The sequence below is a fragment of the Mirounga leonina genome, unplaced genomic scaffold (assembly GCF_011800145.1).
Source record: "Mirounga leonina isolate KUSES-001 unplaced genomic scaffold, KU_Mleo_1.0 Mir_178, whole genome shotgun sequence".
Classification (NCBI taxonomy): Eukaryota; Metazoa; Chordata; class Mammalia; order Carnivora; family Phocidae; genus Mirounga; species Mirounga leonina.
In genome coordinates, this window is record NW_023270464.1 from 23,766,637 (window position 1) to 23,784,298 (window position 17,662).

General features: G+C 51.1%; 1 protein-coding gene across 3 annotated transcripts in view; it reads right to left on the minus strand.

The window, feature by feature from the left end:
* Positions 1–3,299: 3,299 nt before the first annotated feature.
* CRTC3 (CREB regulated transcription coactivator 3) overlaps positions 3,300–17,662 on the minus strand; it is a 91,409-nt gene continuing 77,046 nt past the window's right edge. The window contains exons 9-14 of one of the 3 annotated variants that reach the window (XM_035024185.1): positions 16,828–17,045; positions 13,560–13,858; positions 8,518–8,718; positions 8,350–8,430; positions 6,952–7,054; positions 3,300–6,652 (exon numbers count right to left, since the gene is read on the minus strand). In XM_035024185.1, coding sequence (XP_034880076.1) covers positions 6,447–6,652; positions 6,952–7,054; positions 8,350–8,430; positions 8,518–8,718; positions 13,560–13,858; positions 16,828–17,045 — 1,108 coding nt within the window. In that variant the 3' untranslated portion in view covers positions 3,300–6,446. Of the gene's footprint in view, positions 6,656–6,951; positions 7,055–8,349; positions 8,431–8,517; positions 8,719–13,559; positions 13,859–16,827; positions 17,046–17,662 lie in introns of all 3 variants that reach the window. The other 2 variants (XM_035024183.1, XM_035024186.1) reach the window with 2 other exon arrangements.

Below are 17,662 nucleotides of genomic sequence, written 5' to 3' on the forward strand. Positions count from 1 at the left end.
GGGCTCCCTGCTCCGTGGGAAGCCTGCTTCTCCCTCCCCCACTCCCCCTGCTTGTGTTCCCTCTCTCGCTGTGTCTCTCTCTGTCAAATAAATAAATAAAATCTTTAAAAAAAAACAAAAACAAAAAAACCCACCACATTTCCGGAAAAGAGACAATCCTGCCATGGTTGGGGGGCGGGAATGCCCTCTGAGCTCCCTGCCATGGAGAGGGTAGGAGTTGTCCCTGGGGCAGGTGGGGGCGGGGCCACCACCCACCCCCATCCCCCCACCCCCGCTGCGAGGTCCCCTCGGGAGGGCGAGGTCCCCGCGACTCCCGGAGCTCCACGTGCACGGCCACAGGGAGGCACTGGGCCCTGGGCTCGGAGCAGGTGGCTGGGCCTCTCCAGGGCTGCGTCTTCCTCTGTAAACCCAGGAAGTCACCCTTGCCCTGCCTTACTCTCAGGTGGCCGTGAGGGACATGTGATGTGCAGTGTCTGTCGTCCGCGGCTGAGGGGCCACTAGACAGACTTCTTAAGTGTACTCTTCCAACAGGGGATCCAGTTTGAACCAGCACCGCCTCCAGCCCGGTCTAAAGGCTCCATGTAAGAGGGTCAGGTGGCTCTCTCCCCTGTTTCTGGGTCTGAACAGCCACTCTTATGGTCTCAGCTCCATCTAGTGTCCACACTGGGACACGGTCACATGTGACAGGCTTATTGTAAAACCCTCATTTCCATACTTGCAAAGGGTACCGCATTCATTGGGCAAACAGGATGTTCATAAGATCAGTTTAAAACATTCCTCTCTGTACTAAGATTTGGTATTTCAAAGCAAGCATTATACAGGTTCAGTACTACTAAAGATTTGTGCCTCCTGTCTTCGGAAGGACAGCATACTCACGCAACAAGTAATACTTATAATAATTGGTATTTATTTATTTATTTATTTTAAAGATTTTATTTATTTATTTGAGACAGAGAGAATGAGAGACAGAGAGCATGAGAGGGAGGAGGGTCAGAGGGAGAAGCAGACTCCCTGCCGAGCAGGGAGCCCGATGCGGGACTCGATCCCGGGACTCCAGGATCATGACCTGAGCCGAAGGCAGTCGCTTAACCAACTGAGCCACCCAGGCGCCCAATAATTGATATTTATTGAATGTTTACCATGTGCTGGGCACAATTCCAGGTCCTTTAATTGTGTGAGTTTATTATACCCTCAACAGCGCTATGAAATGGTGGTGTGCGGGGGGTGGGGGGGTGCTTATTGTCCCATTTTATAGATAGGAACACTGAGGCACACAGATAAAAGTAAAATCCATCACTTTAGATTTCTGGGGGCAGGTAGAGGCCGTGTCACGGAGCTGGAGATGAGGAGGCAGACAGATGGGAAGTCCCTGCCAGGCTGAGCGGAGAGGGAATGGGGGCTGAGACAGCCCTGGGACGCAGGCTGGCTCTGAGCAGTGAAGGGGGACGAGGGTGCAGGATGGCTCACGTCCAGCTTTCGTGTCAGGGTAGAGGCTGTGGTCTGAGAGGGAGCATGCAGGAGTGGGCAGTTTAAGCGTATTTACTGAGCGCCTACATGCCAGGCTCGGAGATAGAGACTTCAAGTGCACAGGCATGGCCCCTGTCCTCGCGGGCTAGAGCCCCGTGGGGAAGGTGGGTGTCGAAGGCTGATTCTGAGTGCTTGCTGGTGCACAGAGATCTACAAAGGACAAGGGCAGCAGGCGACATGGGATGGAGTGCGGGTGAACCTGAGCTAACAGGCAGATGGGGTAGGAGGATGAAGGTGAGGGTCGTCAACTTGGAGGACTGGGCAGTTGATCCGAAGAAAATGGAGGAGGATACGCAGAGGAGATGGACGTGTGACCTGAGGGAACAAGAAGGGGGTTTACTGGAGCCAAGGAGAGGAAAGTGAGTGGCCACAGGGCTCGAGGGGCAGGGAAGGGTCAAGGAAGGGCCAGGAGGAGAGGGACTGGAGGGGCCCAGGGGGGTGTGTTGGGCAGAGGGGTTTGCAGCCGGGGCTGTGGATGTGAGGAGAAGGGAATGAGTGGAACATGAGCAACTCTTTCAGGAGGGGAAGCAGACAAGGTTGTGGTCCAAGAAGCCGGGTTGAGGAAGGCTTGTTTCCTTCTGTTTGTTCTCAGCAAGGAGGCGAGAAGGCATATGTGTGGGCTGACGGGGAAGACCACGGAGAGTGGGCTGACGGGGAAGACCACGGAGAGTGGGCTGGCGGGGAAGACCACGGAGAGTGGGCTGGCGGGGAAGACCACGGAGAGTGGGCTGGCGGGGAAGACCACGGAGAGTGGGCTGACGGGGAAGACCACGGAGAGGGATGAGGTCTGGGGTAGGCAGGGCGTCCTCACAGGAAAAGCAGGTCAGTCACAGCCATGGTGAGTGAGGAATTTCTGCGCCTGAGGAGAGAAATGAGGGCTTCTGGAGAGGAAAGGTCTGGAGCACCCCACGTGGCAGGAGAGGGTCAGGTCAGCAGACAGTGTGGGGTTGCTGGTTTTCTCCTGCGCAGCTCCCAGCAGGGGAAGGCAGAGGGTCAGAGCAGGAGGGCTGTGACCACGTTCGTGGAGGCCACCGGCCCAGTGGACTAGGCCAGGACAGGGAAGGAAGCCAGGAGAGGACAGGAGGCTGAGAGCAGGGACCAGGATAGAACTCTCCTCGGGGTCAAAGAACAGGGTGTGTGTGGACCGGAGTAGACATGGTGGCTCAGGAAGTTGGGGTCAAAGATGGGATTTCTGAGTAAGACTTTGGAACAGTCACCTTTGTGACAACCCTGGGTGTGGCTGGTGGGTCTGAAGGAAGCATGGCTGTTGGGGGGCGGGGGGAGATAGGCCTGGGAACCCTGCTGGAGTGTGCAGGGGGCAGGACTGGGGCAGAAAACAGAGCCAAAGCCCTTGGTGAAGAGGGGACGGCTGGAGGTCAGTACAAAAGAGCAGAGCGCTGGGGAAGGCGCATCTGTGGCCTGAACCTCAAAAGGGGAGGTGTGTGAGGTGAGGGCCCGAGCAGGGGTCTGGAAGGGGGGCTGCCAGTGGGTGGCAGGGAGTGAGGCGCTGCCAGGCTGCCCTCTGTCCTTGGTCTCCCTGGCTTTGAAGGAACCCTGTGCCCCAATGTCCTTCTCCAGTCTCTTGGGCGCGGGCGCAACAGCGCGTGTATTAACAACACTTGACAGGTGGGCCGGGGCAGGACCTGCCAAAGCCAAGGACCAGGAGGCCTGCCTGCAGGCCGAGCTGCGCTGGGGCGGGGGGGGGGGGGGAAGAGGGACAGCTTTCCACCGGTTCATCTCTCCGGAGGCTGAAGAAAAACACCAAGTGCAGATACAACCTTATTGTGCTGCTTTTAATTACGAAAGATGTAAAACGACGTATTATAAAACTTGGAAGCTACTTTATACAAATTCCGATCTTTAAATATCTTTTTTAACAAGGGACCTGGGAGTTAGGACACTGGCGGGAAGTCTGATTAGTTGCTGTGATGGTCCCACCGCAGAGCGAAGGAGAGCGAGTTGGAAACGTCTTCAGGTATGCGGGTGGGCTGGAATACACGGGGGTTCAGCTCGGCTAATATACAGTAGACTGAGGAGAAATGAAACAGGACAGAGGAGAATTTATGGTGGTCTTGGCGTGATCAGAAAAATGTTCTCCTAACACCGTGTGTCCTAAAAACCACAACCGTACAGAAAGAAAAAATGGAACACAGATAGGTTTTTAGTTCTATACCGTTTAACTGCTAGTAAATGAGAGTAGTACAGCTGTCGATTTCTTGTGACAAGACTAAATAGCGGAAGATCGTTTATTCTGACGCACGTAGCCGCTTCAGATGCCGAGGACCACGCCTGGTTTGTTGCAAAGGTAGCCGTGAAGGCAGACCTACCCGCTGGAGGTCAGAGTGACACCTGCCCACGGGTGTCCTTGACGCCCTGTAAGCCAAGTGGGTTGGATAATGCCCAAAACCTTTTCACAGGAAAAGACTGGACTGGTGGACCAAAGGACAGACTTAATTCAGTGCTAAACCTTATTGTCATCATTATATTCCCCCTGGACAAGTCACTGTTCCTGGGAGCCTCCATTTCCATGAGTCACCGGGAGATTGCCCCGGGGGGGCAGCGTACTTCATCGCGTAGGTCCCTGGCCCCCTGCTCCCCTGCCGTAAGCAGGACTGCTGTGCAGACAGAGCTGGACCCCCACCCCGGGTAAGGCACTGCGCAACGAGTGGGTTATGCTGGGACCACCACTTAAAAAAAAAAACCAAACTCCTAACATCAGCACCATTCCCCGTGTGAAAGGCCAGGTCAGATTTGGGGGGCCTCCGACCCAGGAAAGGCGGCACGGAGCTAGCTGACGTCTTTCGGCGCACCGGGGAGCTATGTACCACCGCAGGGAAAGGGCTTGTACTTGAACGAGTCACGGCCCTCCCGAGATCCTCAGGGTAAAGGGATTCGAAAATTTCACTGGGACCAGGGCTTGGAGCTCAGGCGAGGACCCCACTGTATTCCACAGCAGAGATTCGGGGCTACTGTGAGGCTGAGGACTTGGGCCCCAGGGGAAGCTGCAGTGGTGTGCCATCGGGGTTCTTTGCGAGACTGGAGGTAAAGTGATCCCTCTGGAGACAGGAATGGGATGAGGTCTGGAGAGGTTAACAGCCCAGAATCCCGTTCCAGACTCTTCTTGCCGTGGGGCGCCGATGTGTCCGATGCAGACCTGCGCGGTAGAGCCTTGCTTCTTTGGGCGGGGGAGTCTAGTGACCTTCAGCCACACTCCTGGTGTCTTCTGGAAGGGCAGTAGCTGTCTGGCAAAAGTTCCAGCATCTTCCATCTCTCCTTGAGCGCTCCTGTCCTCCCCGTCCTGTCTTCCCGGGCCCACATCCTGCCCCACTGCCCAGACCCCTCCCCAGAGGTGCTCTTCGAACCCACCTGGCAGGTGTCTGGTCAGGGGCTAAGTCAGAGGAGGCAAGCAGTGGTGGAAATCCAGTCATACTCTTTTACGCTAAGGTACTAATAATGACTAATGATGGCTTCATGAATTAGGCCTTCATTTTACTGTAGATGTTTTCTTCAATCTCAAAGAATGAATCTCTTTTAAAAGCAATTTAGAGCAAAACACAGATCTGAAAGGGACGATCTTTTGAGGTGGGGCCTGGCTGGGAGCCCCGAGGCCTCAGTGCGCCCAGCCATTCTGGATGCACTCAGAAGACAGTTTCCACCCGCCTGTTCTGGAGCATACCCTTGAGGAGACGGGGGCCCGGTCTCGCCGTGGAGTTGGTCACCTAGTGTTAGAAGCATATTAAAGTGCATGCCTAGCTTAACCACAGGCACAAGTGTTAGAAAAGCTAAAGCTCTGAGATTTGGCAAGGAATGGGGCTAGCTAGAGATGAGACTGCCTTGCAGCCGGGCAGATTCATTCATTCATTTCTCCGTTTGCTCATTCACGCCTTCAGGGCGCAGTAACACAGCACCTACCCAGCGCCCGCACTTGTTAAGTGCTCGGGGTTTGGTAGCCGACAAGGCACAGTCCCTGCGCTCAAGGAGCTTCCGGTCTAGCGGGGCTACACGAACCCTCCTGCTGCACAGAGACAGCTCCCGCCTGCCACTGCTCCGCGGCCGGAGGGCCTGACTCGGACCCCAGCATCCCTGCGGCCGGCCTGCGGAGAGGGAGGCCTGCGCTGGTCTGGAGCGCATCTGGAAGACATCGTGGGTCGGCGAGAAACCGACGGCCTTCCTCTCTTCCCGCCCCCCATCGAGAGGAAGCCCTTTTCTCTTCACGCTCGTCCATCACCGGGGCATTGGTTTTTTTTCAGTGACTGAATAAAACAGTCCTCCTTTTCCCCTTGTCCACAGGAAAAGGTGTACTGAAGCAGCAGAAAGGAGATTACATACTTGGAGAAAACAAATGAGCGTTCAGTTTGCTTAACTCAAATCAGTTCTTGAAGTCGTGGTAAAGATTCTTCATATTGGCATTAAGGCACCTGGGTGATCCGGGCACGTGTGGTCAGCGGCGCAGCGGGGAAGGCCTCGCGGTGCTGCGCTACGGTCGCTCGAAGCGGAGCCAACCCCCGAGGCCCGCAGCCCCTCCGTGCCTCGCAGGCCAGGCCCCCTTCAGTGTGGACTAAGGTCAGTGGTTCCGAGCGCCTCGCAACGCTGCTGCGGCCTGCTCCACGGTTCTGCTCTGCTTTTACACATCGACGGACTGGACGGCCAAGGAAAGGGTGTACTGGTCTCAGTGACGAGGGAGTCATCGGAAGCTCCGAGCAGCCCGCTCGCCCGAGGGGCAGGGCACGGCTCCGCGGTGTGCAGTGAGCCGCGGGGTGCGAGACGGGGCGTCGTCGGAGCGCGGGGACTCGCGGACTTGGCTCCTTCCGTGTCCGGAGCCCGAGATCACGCAAGCCCCGGGGGGCAGCTGGCTCCGAGCCACGTCGTTCTCGCACCGCTCCTGCAGCAGGAAATGCTCGTGGCCCGTTCCCGTCTGCTCACAGTCGGTCGGCTCGAAACGTCTCTTCCACAGAGGGGTCAAGCAGGCCCATGCTGGAGTCACTTAACATGTTGAGTCCGTCCAGGCTCAGGGGCTCAATCTGGAGCTCTTCTTCCAATGGAAACGAAGTGTCCATGTTCAGGCCGACCTCGGGCATGCCCGCCAGCGCACTGCTGAGGTCTTTGAACAGGCTGGTACTCGAGTCTTCTGGAAGGAGCAGCAAGAGGGGAAAACAGTGCAGGTTAGGAGGCATGTACAACAGACAACGTCCCGCAAACGCCGGCACTGTCATCCTCCAGCCAGGACAGAGACGGCCCGCGTGCCCCCCACCCGCGGCGTCCCGGCCAGGACAGCGATCACCTGCCTTTTGAAAAGCTGAAGTTGAGCTGGGGGACTTTCATTTCTTTGCTTTATATGATGTTTAAACTCTCTTACAATGGCATCTGTAAAAACGCAGCAAAATACAAACAGTACAGTAGAGCTGAGGGGTGGCCCACACTCACCTGTCAGGATGGCGTTGGGGAAACCCCCGCAGTTGGAATACAGGTTTGGTCTCAAATGAAACGAGTCCTGCGGTTCTCGGGGACTTTGCTGCACCAGAGGCACCTGGAAGCATCAGAGGTCACACTGTAAGGAATGATCTCTGCTTCCGAGGAGAGAAGAATGCAACATGCATGGAACCGTCTTGGGTCCCTTGTCTCTAGGATCCCACACAGAATATTCCTCTCAGGCAGGCAGGTGCTGGGGTGGAGGAGGGCTCCCTGAGGCCCACAGTGTGGGTGACTCGTCCCTGCTCACACACAGCCTGGCCCACTAAACCATCTGAGGAGACACCAACAGTCACGGTCTCTGTGGCCCCTCTGGTCCCACACACTCCTCCTTCCCAGCCACACCGAGGCCTTAGGAAACACCGTCTGTGGGAACCCTCCAAAGGCTCCTTCTATAACCAAGGAAGTGATGACCAGGGGGCCCTTTTGCCCTTTGGTTTCTAGAAAAATGAGGCAGGGGGACCCTTTCCTTCTTACGCTCAGAGGGAGGAACCTCAGGCAGTCCCCTCTCCGTGAGACAGTCTCTGGGAGGATTGGTGAGAACTGGGGCCTATCTTAGGTGCCTTTCCAGAAATTAATACTCCAAAACTATTTTTTTTAATCTTTCAAAAGTAGGCATTTCTATCATCTTTCAGGGAGATACTGACTCATCTAAACTCAACGGGCTTCTTCAGAAAATGAGAGGCAGGGACTACTGGTTTATGCCATGAGTCTTCACCATGGCCTACTCAGGAAACATCTGTCTTTATTTCTTGTACTGTTGTAATTATTATTAAGATCTGTAAAACGCTCAAAATCCTTCCTTCTCTCCTTAATCCATCCTAGAGCCCAATCCATACTTAATGGACACTATAACATCTAGAGATATTTTAAATGGTCCAGGTTAGGGAGAACCTAAAAAGCCAAAGGAAGGGGTTGAATGAAAGTATCTGAGGGAGGGACGTCTGGCCCCGGCTGGACCAAGCTCCCCTGGGAAGCCACACTGGGCCAGCTCTGGCAGCCAGGCCTGTGGGCCGAGCCCCTCCTGCATCTCAGTCTCCTCTGCAGGACAGACCAGTGGACTGTGGTGGTCCCTTCCCTCTGAGCCATTCTACAGTTCTAGAACTAGACTGTCATCAGAAATGTCTACCACTTGTTCAAAGAGTTCCTCTGCAGAGGCCTGACACCCAATAAGGCAGCCAGCACTGGCACTTTAGGGCTAGGGGAGACTGCAGGCTCCCTTAGCTGCTGAGCTCACCTGAAATCTGGGCAATGGGCACCTAGTCTATTCGGTGTGGGGGGTTCTACGCCCTGAGCAGCCTGAACAGTGCAAGTCCTGCCCCGAGGAAGAGGCCTGCCTGGATGTTCGCTCACCTGTTGAGGGAAGGCTGGGCCTGGCCTCATGGACTGCTGGTCAAAGCTCACATCTGGGAAGAAGCTGGTCAAAGATGAACCCTTCAGGGAATAAGGAAGGGAACGTTTAGCTCGGAACTCGGGGCAAGTAAGTGTTCCCTTGTGACCGGGGTCCCCACTAGGACCCACCTGGGCCGTGAGGAGCGGGAAGCCGGATGGAGGCAGGGATGAGGCGGCCTGGGGCTGCTGAGCAGGAGGCTCCTGGGCAGGGGGCTGCTGTAGGAGGGGCTGGGAGAGGTTCTGGGGGGCGGGGTAGGGGGGTGGCGGGGACACTTGAGCTTGAGCTTCTGTGGGCAGGAAGGAAAGTGGGCTTCGATCTGAGGACACCATCTGTAAAACAAAGCCACTAATCAGCTTCAACTGGCGTTTCTAAGTGATAAGTTCTTTAAGATTAGGAGGTGTCAAAGTGAGGGGAAAGCCTGAGCCCTTCTTTCCCGGGGTACTCTGTGCGATGCTCCCCAAAGCCTACTTCTTCTGCTCTTTCAAAGTGATCTTAAATCTCACTTCCTCACCAGACATTTCCCATTCAATGACAATTTCTATTGTCTTTAAAAAAACAAAACAAAAACACCCGTCAATTTAGCCAGTGTCCTCCGTGAAAATCATGTTTGTTTTTTTAAAGCCATACTTCTGGTTTAAGATGGAAGACTGAAGGAAAAAAAAGAACTTAGTTAGCTCTGCTGTCTCCCAAACCTCGATTAAAAACAACTAAAACAACATTAAACAACAAGAGATATTAATGAACAACACTTTGAAAATAAGTAAGACTAAAATGATAATAAACAGCACAAGGACAGAGATGATGGGAAGGAAGAAAGTGGCAGCACAATTTGGAAAATGAAAAGCAACGGACAAGCCGTGGCTGGGTCAGCAGAGCTGAGAAAGACAAGAGGAGGCTGGCAGTGGGATAAACCAAGAGGCAACCGGACTTCCGTCACAGGGACGGACAAGGACAGGGGTGAAGAGCCAGGAGGAGGTGCAGTTAGGCTTCACAGCCCTTGCTCATGGCGAGCCTGGGGGCGGCACTCTGGAGGGCAGAGCTGAGGGTCTGCAGGCAGGACACAGCAGAGCCCAGTGGGTGAGGCGCTTTACTGGAAACACAGGTTCAACAGAGCTCCCCACCGAATCTTGAGGCCTCCACCTTTCTTTCCCAACCTGACTCTCAGGAGGCCGGAGTCTAGGTATGGGCCATTGTCCTCTGGGGATCTGACCAGCATGAGAGACAATCTGGAAACTCAGGGCACCAGAGGCTCCCCAGGGAAATGGCCGAGCTGGATCAGTCTACAGTGAAGACCAGGCTCAATAAGCCCACCTGTCTACACAGTGTATCTGTGTCCTGTTCTTAAAGATGAGCAGAGCGCCAAAGATCACCAGACTGTGAGGAAAGCATCTGCATAGAAATCAGAGACCAAGGCAGATGTACAAAGAAAAGAAACCTGGAGAAGTCTGTGCAGGAAGAAGTCGTCATGACAAACAAAATTATCAGGTTCCTGGGTGGCTCAGTCGGTTAAGCTTTCAGCTTAGGTTGTGATCCCAGGGTCCTGGGATCGAGTCCTGCATCTGGCTCCCTGCTCAGTGGGGAGTCTGCTTCTCCCCCCCCACTCATGCTTTCTCTCTCTCTCTCACAAAAATAAATAAATAAATAAATAAATAAATAATCTTTAAAAAAAATCAAAATTATCATTATACTATTTAGTCTATAACAAATCCTTATCTGTTAAAAATACATAATAAAATATTTGCGATGTGTATCTCTATATACGTATTTTTTCAAAAAGTAGGGATGTGGATGAAATAAGATTATAAAAATGATGATTGATAATTGTGGGTGCCTGGGTGGCTCAGTCGGTTAAGTGTCTGCCTTCAGCTCAGGCCATGATCCTGGAGTCCTGGGATCGAGTCCCACATCAGGCTCCCTGCTCAGCGAGGAGTCTGCTTCTCCCTCTACCCTTCACCCTGCTCGTGCTCTCTCTCTCAAATAAATAAATAAAATCTTTTAAAAAATGATGATAATTGTTGAGGCTGGATGACAGATATAGAAGGATTCATTCCATCATATTCTCTACTTTTATGCAACTTGGAAAATTTTTGTTACAAAAAATAAAAAGAAGAAACCAGAATGAAAATTACCACTGAAAACCTCAGAGAGATGAAAAAATGATACTGCATCCATAGGATGAGTACAAAGCTATAAAAAGGAACACTCATTTGGAGGATAAAAGAGAATTCTTGGCAATTTACAAGTATGAGAGCAGAAAGGAAAGCTCGACATAACAGCAGGATGATAAAGGTGAGAAGCTCTCCCAGACAGCAGGGTGAAAAGATGAGGAGAGAAAAGAGGAGAATGGAAAAAATAGGGTATGAAAGGAAATGTACAGGCAGTCCAACATTCACACAATAGGAGTTCCAGAAAGAGAGCACAGAGAAATCAAAGGGAAGAAACCATCCAGGAAATAATTAATGAAGATTTCCCAGAAATGAAGGATGACAGGAGTTTCCAGATTGAGGAAACCCACCAAACATCCAGACTCATGTGATCCTGAAGTTTCAGAACTCTGGGGAACAAAAAGAAGATCCTACAAGCCTCCAGAGGGAAAAAAGTACATTTTGTTCAAAGTATTAAAAATTGGAATGGCACTGGATTTCTCACTAGCAACTCTAGAAACTAAAAGGCAAAGAATTAATACCTTCAAATTTTTAAGAGAAAATTATTTCAGATTTGAATTCTGTGTCTGGCCAATTATGAGTTAAATGATGGGTAGAAGGAAGACAGAGTTGAGTCATGCCAGGCCACACGCACTCTTTGCTGGAAATCTACTGGAGGGCTTTTTTTTTTCCCCTTGTTTTGTTTTGTTTTAAAGATTCTATTTATTTATTTGAGAGAGAGAGAGCACATGGGCAGATGGAGAGGGAGAACCAGACTCCCCGCTGAGCATGGAGTCCAATGCTACACGGGGCTTGATCCCACGACCCTGGGATCATGACCTGAGCTGAAGCCAGATGCTTAACCGACTGAGCCACCCAGGCGCCCATGGAGGGCTTGTTGTTTTTTTTTTTTAAGATTTTTTATTTATTTTTTGACACAGAGAGAGACAGCGAGAGAGGGAACATAAGCAGGGGGAGTGGGAGAGGGAGAAGCAGGCTTCCCGCCGAGCAGGGAGCCCGATGCGGGGCTCGATCCCAGGACACTGGGATTGTGACCTGAGCCGAAGGCAGACGCCTAACAGCTGAGCCACCCAGGTGCCCCAGAGGGCTTGTTTTTAAATGTCTTGAGAGGAGATCCACCCAACTCCAAGAGGTGGGGATGGGATAAGCAATACACACATAGAAAACCAGACTAACAAAGCAAAACATTCATTAACTCCCAGGAGAAAAATATTTTTCATTTTGTTATTTTATGGAATATTAAATGGTTCAACTCTGGCTATTGTAACTGGGAAAACACTAAACACTGAATATTGCTCTCATCAAAATTATAACAAAGCACAGTGTGAATGAGGAGGAAACGTGTGTGTAGGTGGGTGGGGTTTGGGGAGAGGTGAAAGAGAACCATATCCTAATCCTCCATGGTAGGATGTCATCAGATAATACCTAACACTAAAAATCCAGAACAAAACAAGCATGAAATAACATGGTTATACCAAAGAGATTAAAGTGGTTGAAAGGAGCCATCTCTAGGGAGTGAGAAATATGGTGAGTCGGGGAGGGGAAGACAATGTTGTTTCATAACAAGCCCTTTAGAACTATCTGACTTATTAAACTATGTGCATGGATAACATTGATTTTTTTTAAATCTTAGTAATTAAGCAAACAAAAAAATGGAAACATCTGGAAAAGAATGCTCTCTATGCCTACAGCTCTCCTTAAAATGTAGCCAGAAAGCAAGAGTAATATTTTTTACATCCTATAAAATAATCTTTTTTTTTAATTGAATTCATGTTTAATAATTACAGGCACCATGCCCCCCCCTTCCCCCTGCCCAGGCAGCAGCAGGGGTGGTGCAGGGGCTGGGGCATATGCCCCCAGCAGCAAGGACGGCAGTCCCATGAGTGATTTTCAGAAAACCAAAAAGGACCCCAGGGGCAGGTGGTGGTGCCCCCCCACCAAGACACACCAAATTTCAAGACTTCCCTATAAAATAATCTTACAAAAGAAAATTAAAGGCAATCCAATAACATAAAAAGAACCATTAAAAAAACAATTATGAAATACCCTCTCACCCTCTCCCGAAAGGGATTACTCATGTTAAGAGTGAGTAATAACTGGATCTGCTAACTCCTTCCGTTGTGTTCTGTCAACTCTTGCTTGCTAAATCATGACTCATTTATGGCGAGGTGGGGAGTAAATGATGTCACAATGTATCTAGGGAGGAACCAATAGGTTGAAAATATATTCATTGATGATTATGGTAAGAGCCACCCTAAGAGCTCAGAATCAAAACAAAGTCAAGAAGACAAAATATGATGTTTTGACATCTGAATTTCTGTAACAGGCTTGTGACTTCAAAATGTGCCTCTTTCTTTCTTTTTAATTCTTGGTTTTATTTTACTTTTTAATCTCTATACCCATCATGGGGCTTAACTCATGACCCCAAGATCAAGAGTCACATGCTCTACCCACTGAGCCAGCCAGGTGCCCCAAAATGTGCCTCTTTCTAAACAGACTTATTTAGGTCCTTTTATGGAGGACCCTGATCCTTATTATACACCTATCACTTCATGAGCAATAAAAGTACTGCTTCTCAAATCTGTAGGCGTAGTTAGGGAAGAGGTCTAATCCAATACCAAAGCTTCAGGAAGGTATTAAATGTCTTCTTTGGCTTTCCCCAGTGGCTTAAAATACTTACAGACTCAGTTACTGATAATTTTCCACACCAGTTTTAAAGCCCCAGCCTGGTCTCCCCCGGCCACCTTAGATGCGTCTGGATTGTGTTCCCTATGCCCTCCCTGGCCCCCAACGCCAAGGTTTGTGAGTTAGTGACTACAGATTGTGTTGTTTGTGCAACAGCGATCATCACCGCAAACGTGCTGTGAGGACAAGAGTGGGCTTCCTGAGTTATTCCCACTTGCTCCCTCCGGTCTCACGGGACACCTCGGGGACTACACCAGCTGACGGGGGCCCACCCCAGGCCCCACGCGCCTCCCCCCGTTGGACTGTGGGTTTGCTGTCACCTGCGCCGCAGGATAGGGGTTCAGGGGGCTGGTGGCCGAGAGCTGTCTGCTGAAACCCTGCTGCGCTTCGGGGCCGGGAGAGAGCGTGAGCGGGCTGACGGGAGGCTGCCTCCTCCGGGACGGGCCGCTCAGGGCTGTGGTGGAGAGAGACGGGTTGCTGAGGGAGAAGAGCCGGAGGGCAGGGTGAAGAGCAGAGGCGCTGGGGGCGGACGTCTGCGGGTGGCTGTTCAGGGAGGAGGAGAGTGCGGTCTTATTGAGCGTGGCCTGGATGGAGGGGTTGCTCCGGGAACCCTGGAGACCTACAAGACAACAAGTGCACAAGTTCCTTGCCATGACTGCAGGCCAAATCTTTCCTTTTCCAAAGACTAAAGAAGACCTGACTTCCGCCTATCCGATCTGACGATGACTCTGGGGCGGGGGCAGCTCTCGGGCGGCTCTCCTGCTGCACACATACCAGAGATACCCGCGGCGGGGAGGAGGCGCGTGCACCCTGACGGTGACCTTGAGTCTGACGCACGAGGACACGTGTACACAGCCGCTGGGTGGCAGGGCTAGGTGAGCAGAGGCCAGGGCTCAGCCCCCACCCAGCGAAAAGACCCCAGGGCTGTGCACACATTCTGTTTAGAGCCCCCGAACGCCTCTGTCCCAGGCACCCTGCCCGGACCCTCTGCTGCCTTCTGAGAGTCCTGGCTCTGGGGCGCCGCCTCGGGGCACCCTGAAAATATCCTGAACGCCCCAGAGAGTCACAGGAAGGGACCCCCTCCCACATCTCCTGCTTTCTCTCTGCTTTTCTGGCTCCTGAGAATTATTCATCACAGTCTATTCCAATTCACGGAAAATGAAGTTTTTGCTGGTGCTGTTTTATTTGGGGGAAGGGGTTGTGAATTTTGGCGTGAGCCGGAGAGTTTGGGAAACTTTCCAAGACACAGCCTGCTCTGTGAGGCCAGGGACCGTGTCCTGTGTCCTGCCGGGGCCTTGGCACGAGGCCTGGCACAGAGTGGCTTCGCTCTGTGACTTCATGATGCTTCTGTGTATCTCAGAAGGCAATGCCTGTGTTTCACAGTTCAGCCCGTCATCCTGGTACCAGCAGCCGGGGTGCGTACAACTGTGTGTTCTTTCACATTCATAAAAAACTAAGTGTTTGATAAAAGTTGCTACAGTGGGGGCGCCTGGGTGGCTCAGATGGTTAAGCGTCTGCCTTCGGCTCAGGTCATGATCCCAGGGTCCTGGGATCGAGCCCCGCATCGGGCTCTCTGCTCAGCAGGGAGCCTGCTTCTCTCCCTGCGCTCTCTCTCTCTCTCTGTATCTAAATGAATAAATAAAATCTTAAAAAAAAAGTTACTACAATGGAGCAAGGACAAAATAAAGCATTTTTTGCTGGCAAATGATTTTTCTAAACACAGGAAAGATGTCTCTGGATAAAACCCTATGCAGCTCTCCCACAGCACAACTCTCCATGGATCCGCTAGCTCGAGTCACAATCAGAGCTAAAGATGTGACCTTCAGTTAAGAAAGCCACGGGGTGCCTGGGTGGCTCAGTCGTTAAGTGTCTGCCTTCGGCTCAGGTCATGGTCCCAGGGTCTTGGGATCGAGCCCTGCATGGGGCTCCCTGCTCCGCGGGAGGCCTGCTTCTCCCTCTGACCCTCCCCCTGCTTGTGTCCCTTTCTTGCTGTGTCTCTCTGTCAAATAAATAAATAAATAAAATCTTTAAAAAAAAAAAAAAGAAAGAAAGAAAGCCACTCATTCAGAAGGAAAGCTCAAACATGTTTGTACGACTTTGTATACCATGCATTTTAAGGAGTGCCTAGAAACTATAAAGCCTTGATACTAGTTCTGGACAAAATGATGCTTTTTTGAGGAAAATAACACACAGCGATAAACATAGGATTTTCAGCTGAAGCGAAGTGTCAAAGGCCACCCTGGAGAATGGTGGCTTCCCCAAGACCCCAAGGAGCTAAGTGCTGATGCTGTGTTACTTATGTGATCTTGGATGTCCTTGTTCATACAGAATTTACCAGGACACTTGGTAGAGCAGCAGGATAATAAAATGACCTTAGTGAGTAAGTAGAGGTTATCTCTAAAATCAATTCTTCAAACCTAAAATTATGTGGGACAATGGCAGCACCACTGCAAGCTTTAGAGAACCTTCTAGATGACAGCTGTAAAGGGGACCTCTCTCCTGTGAGTGGTGGATTCTGATCTGTGTGGACAAGTCCTGTTGGACCCAGAGTGGAAACCAGCAGGCATGTCCCCCACCGATGGACCATCACTGGCGACCCCTTCCCAAGGAAATGGTCTACACCACAGCTCTTTGGACTGGGGCAGCTGAGGGCTGGACCGCAGCACTGGGAGTAAGAGATCAATGCCTGCCTCAGACATCGACAAGAACGTCTGTCAAGACACAAGCAAATTTAGTCATGTTTCAACATGGGGTCTGAGCTGCGGGCGCTCAAACTTGGTACAGTAACGCCCAAGTCACATCATGGGCCGCAAGTTCATACAGCCACATGCTGACTTTTAAGCACTTCTGGAAATTTGAACCAGTAATTTTAAACTGTGGTAGATTTCTATTTAATATACGTATCTATGGAGTATAAAATGTTTTCATCACATCCAGTATAAATGTTCTAAAATTCAAAATATTCTCTTCTGAAATCCAATGGGAAAGCAGAGGGATCTAGAGAGAGAGCTGTAGTGATAAACCATCATCCCATGTTGATAAGAGCCACTAACATTGTGGGGCGCCTGGGTGGCTCAGTCGTTAAGCGTCTGCCTTTGGCTCAGGTCATGATCCCAGGGTCCTGGGATCGAGCCCCACATCGGGCTCCCTGCTCCGCGGGAAGCCTGCTTCTCCCTCTCCCACTCCCCCTGCTCATGTTCCTTCTCTCACTGTGTCTCTCTGTCAAATAAATAAATAAAATCTTAAAAAAAAAAAAAAAAAGAGCCACTAACATTGTTCAGTGAACACAGAATGGAATGGACGCTTTTTTCTTAACTCTCGCATCTTACTCTCCAAGTCCCAGGGCACCTGGGCTGGTGAAGACCATAAAGAAGGAGGTCTAGCAGAGCGTCCCAGAGCTCATGGAATCCAGCAGAAACAGACCACCAAAGTGAAATGTCAGCAGGGTCAAGAGCTCTAAGAATAGGTACGTAGCTATCTCTAACTCAGATGCAATCATTCTCATTCATCGATTCACTGGGGACCACCTATGATTAAGCCACCAGGGTACGTACGTGGGTACGTTCTCACAGAGTGGGGGACACTTACCAGAAGAGCTTCTTATGCCCAGGTGAGTCATAGCAGCCGGCAGGTTGCCCACACTATTCCCCACACTCATACTACCAAAGACATGGTCACTGGTGTCCAGGGAGGCTGGCATGGGCGTTGAGTAGTGGAGGTTGGTGAGATCTGGCAATGACCCCCCGGTGTTCAGGGTCCCCAGAAAGGGTGAGAGGCCTATGTTCTGACCGTTGTGTGGAAAACCACTGAAAAAAAGAAAGAGGAGTGTTACTTTCTAAAGTGCATTTGGCTGCTGGGGAATAGAACAGACTTGTCAAAGAAAGGCAGTGGGTATCAACCATGCAAGTCCTTACGTAGGCTTGGACTCTCCCTCGTTCTGAGACCCGGCATCCTTGGCTTACCCTCTCTGAAGGGCAACCGCCTTACCTGTCAAATCAGACTAAGGATGTCAGCTGTGCCTACTTTGTAGAAATATCTTCCAAGACCAGATCAGACTATGGTTGTAAAAGTTCTTTGAAAACCGGGGCGCCTGGGTGGCTCAGTTGGTTAAGCGACTGCCTTCGGCTCAGGTCATGATCCTGGAGTCCCTGGATCGAGTCCCGCATCGGGCTCCCTGCTCGGCGGGGAGTCTGCTTCTCCCTCTGACCCTCCCCTCTCTCATGTGCTCTCTCTCATTCTCTCTCTCTCTCAAATAAATAAATAAAATCTTTAAAAAAAAAAGTTCTTTGAAAACTATAAAGCTCTAAATAAAATGTGAGGCACTGCTTTATATTTGTATGCTCCTTTTTGCTAGATTTTAAAAGTATCTTTCCCACCAAAAAAAAAAAAAAAGTCTCTCTGCATCAAGCAGATACTTCCAAGA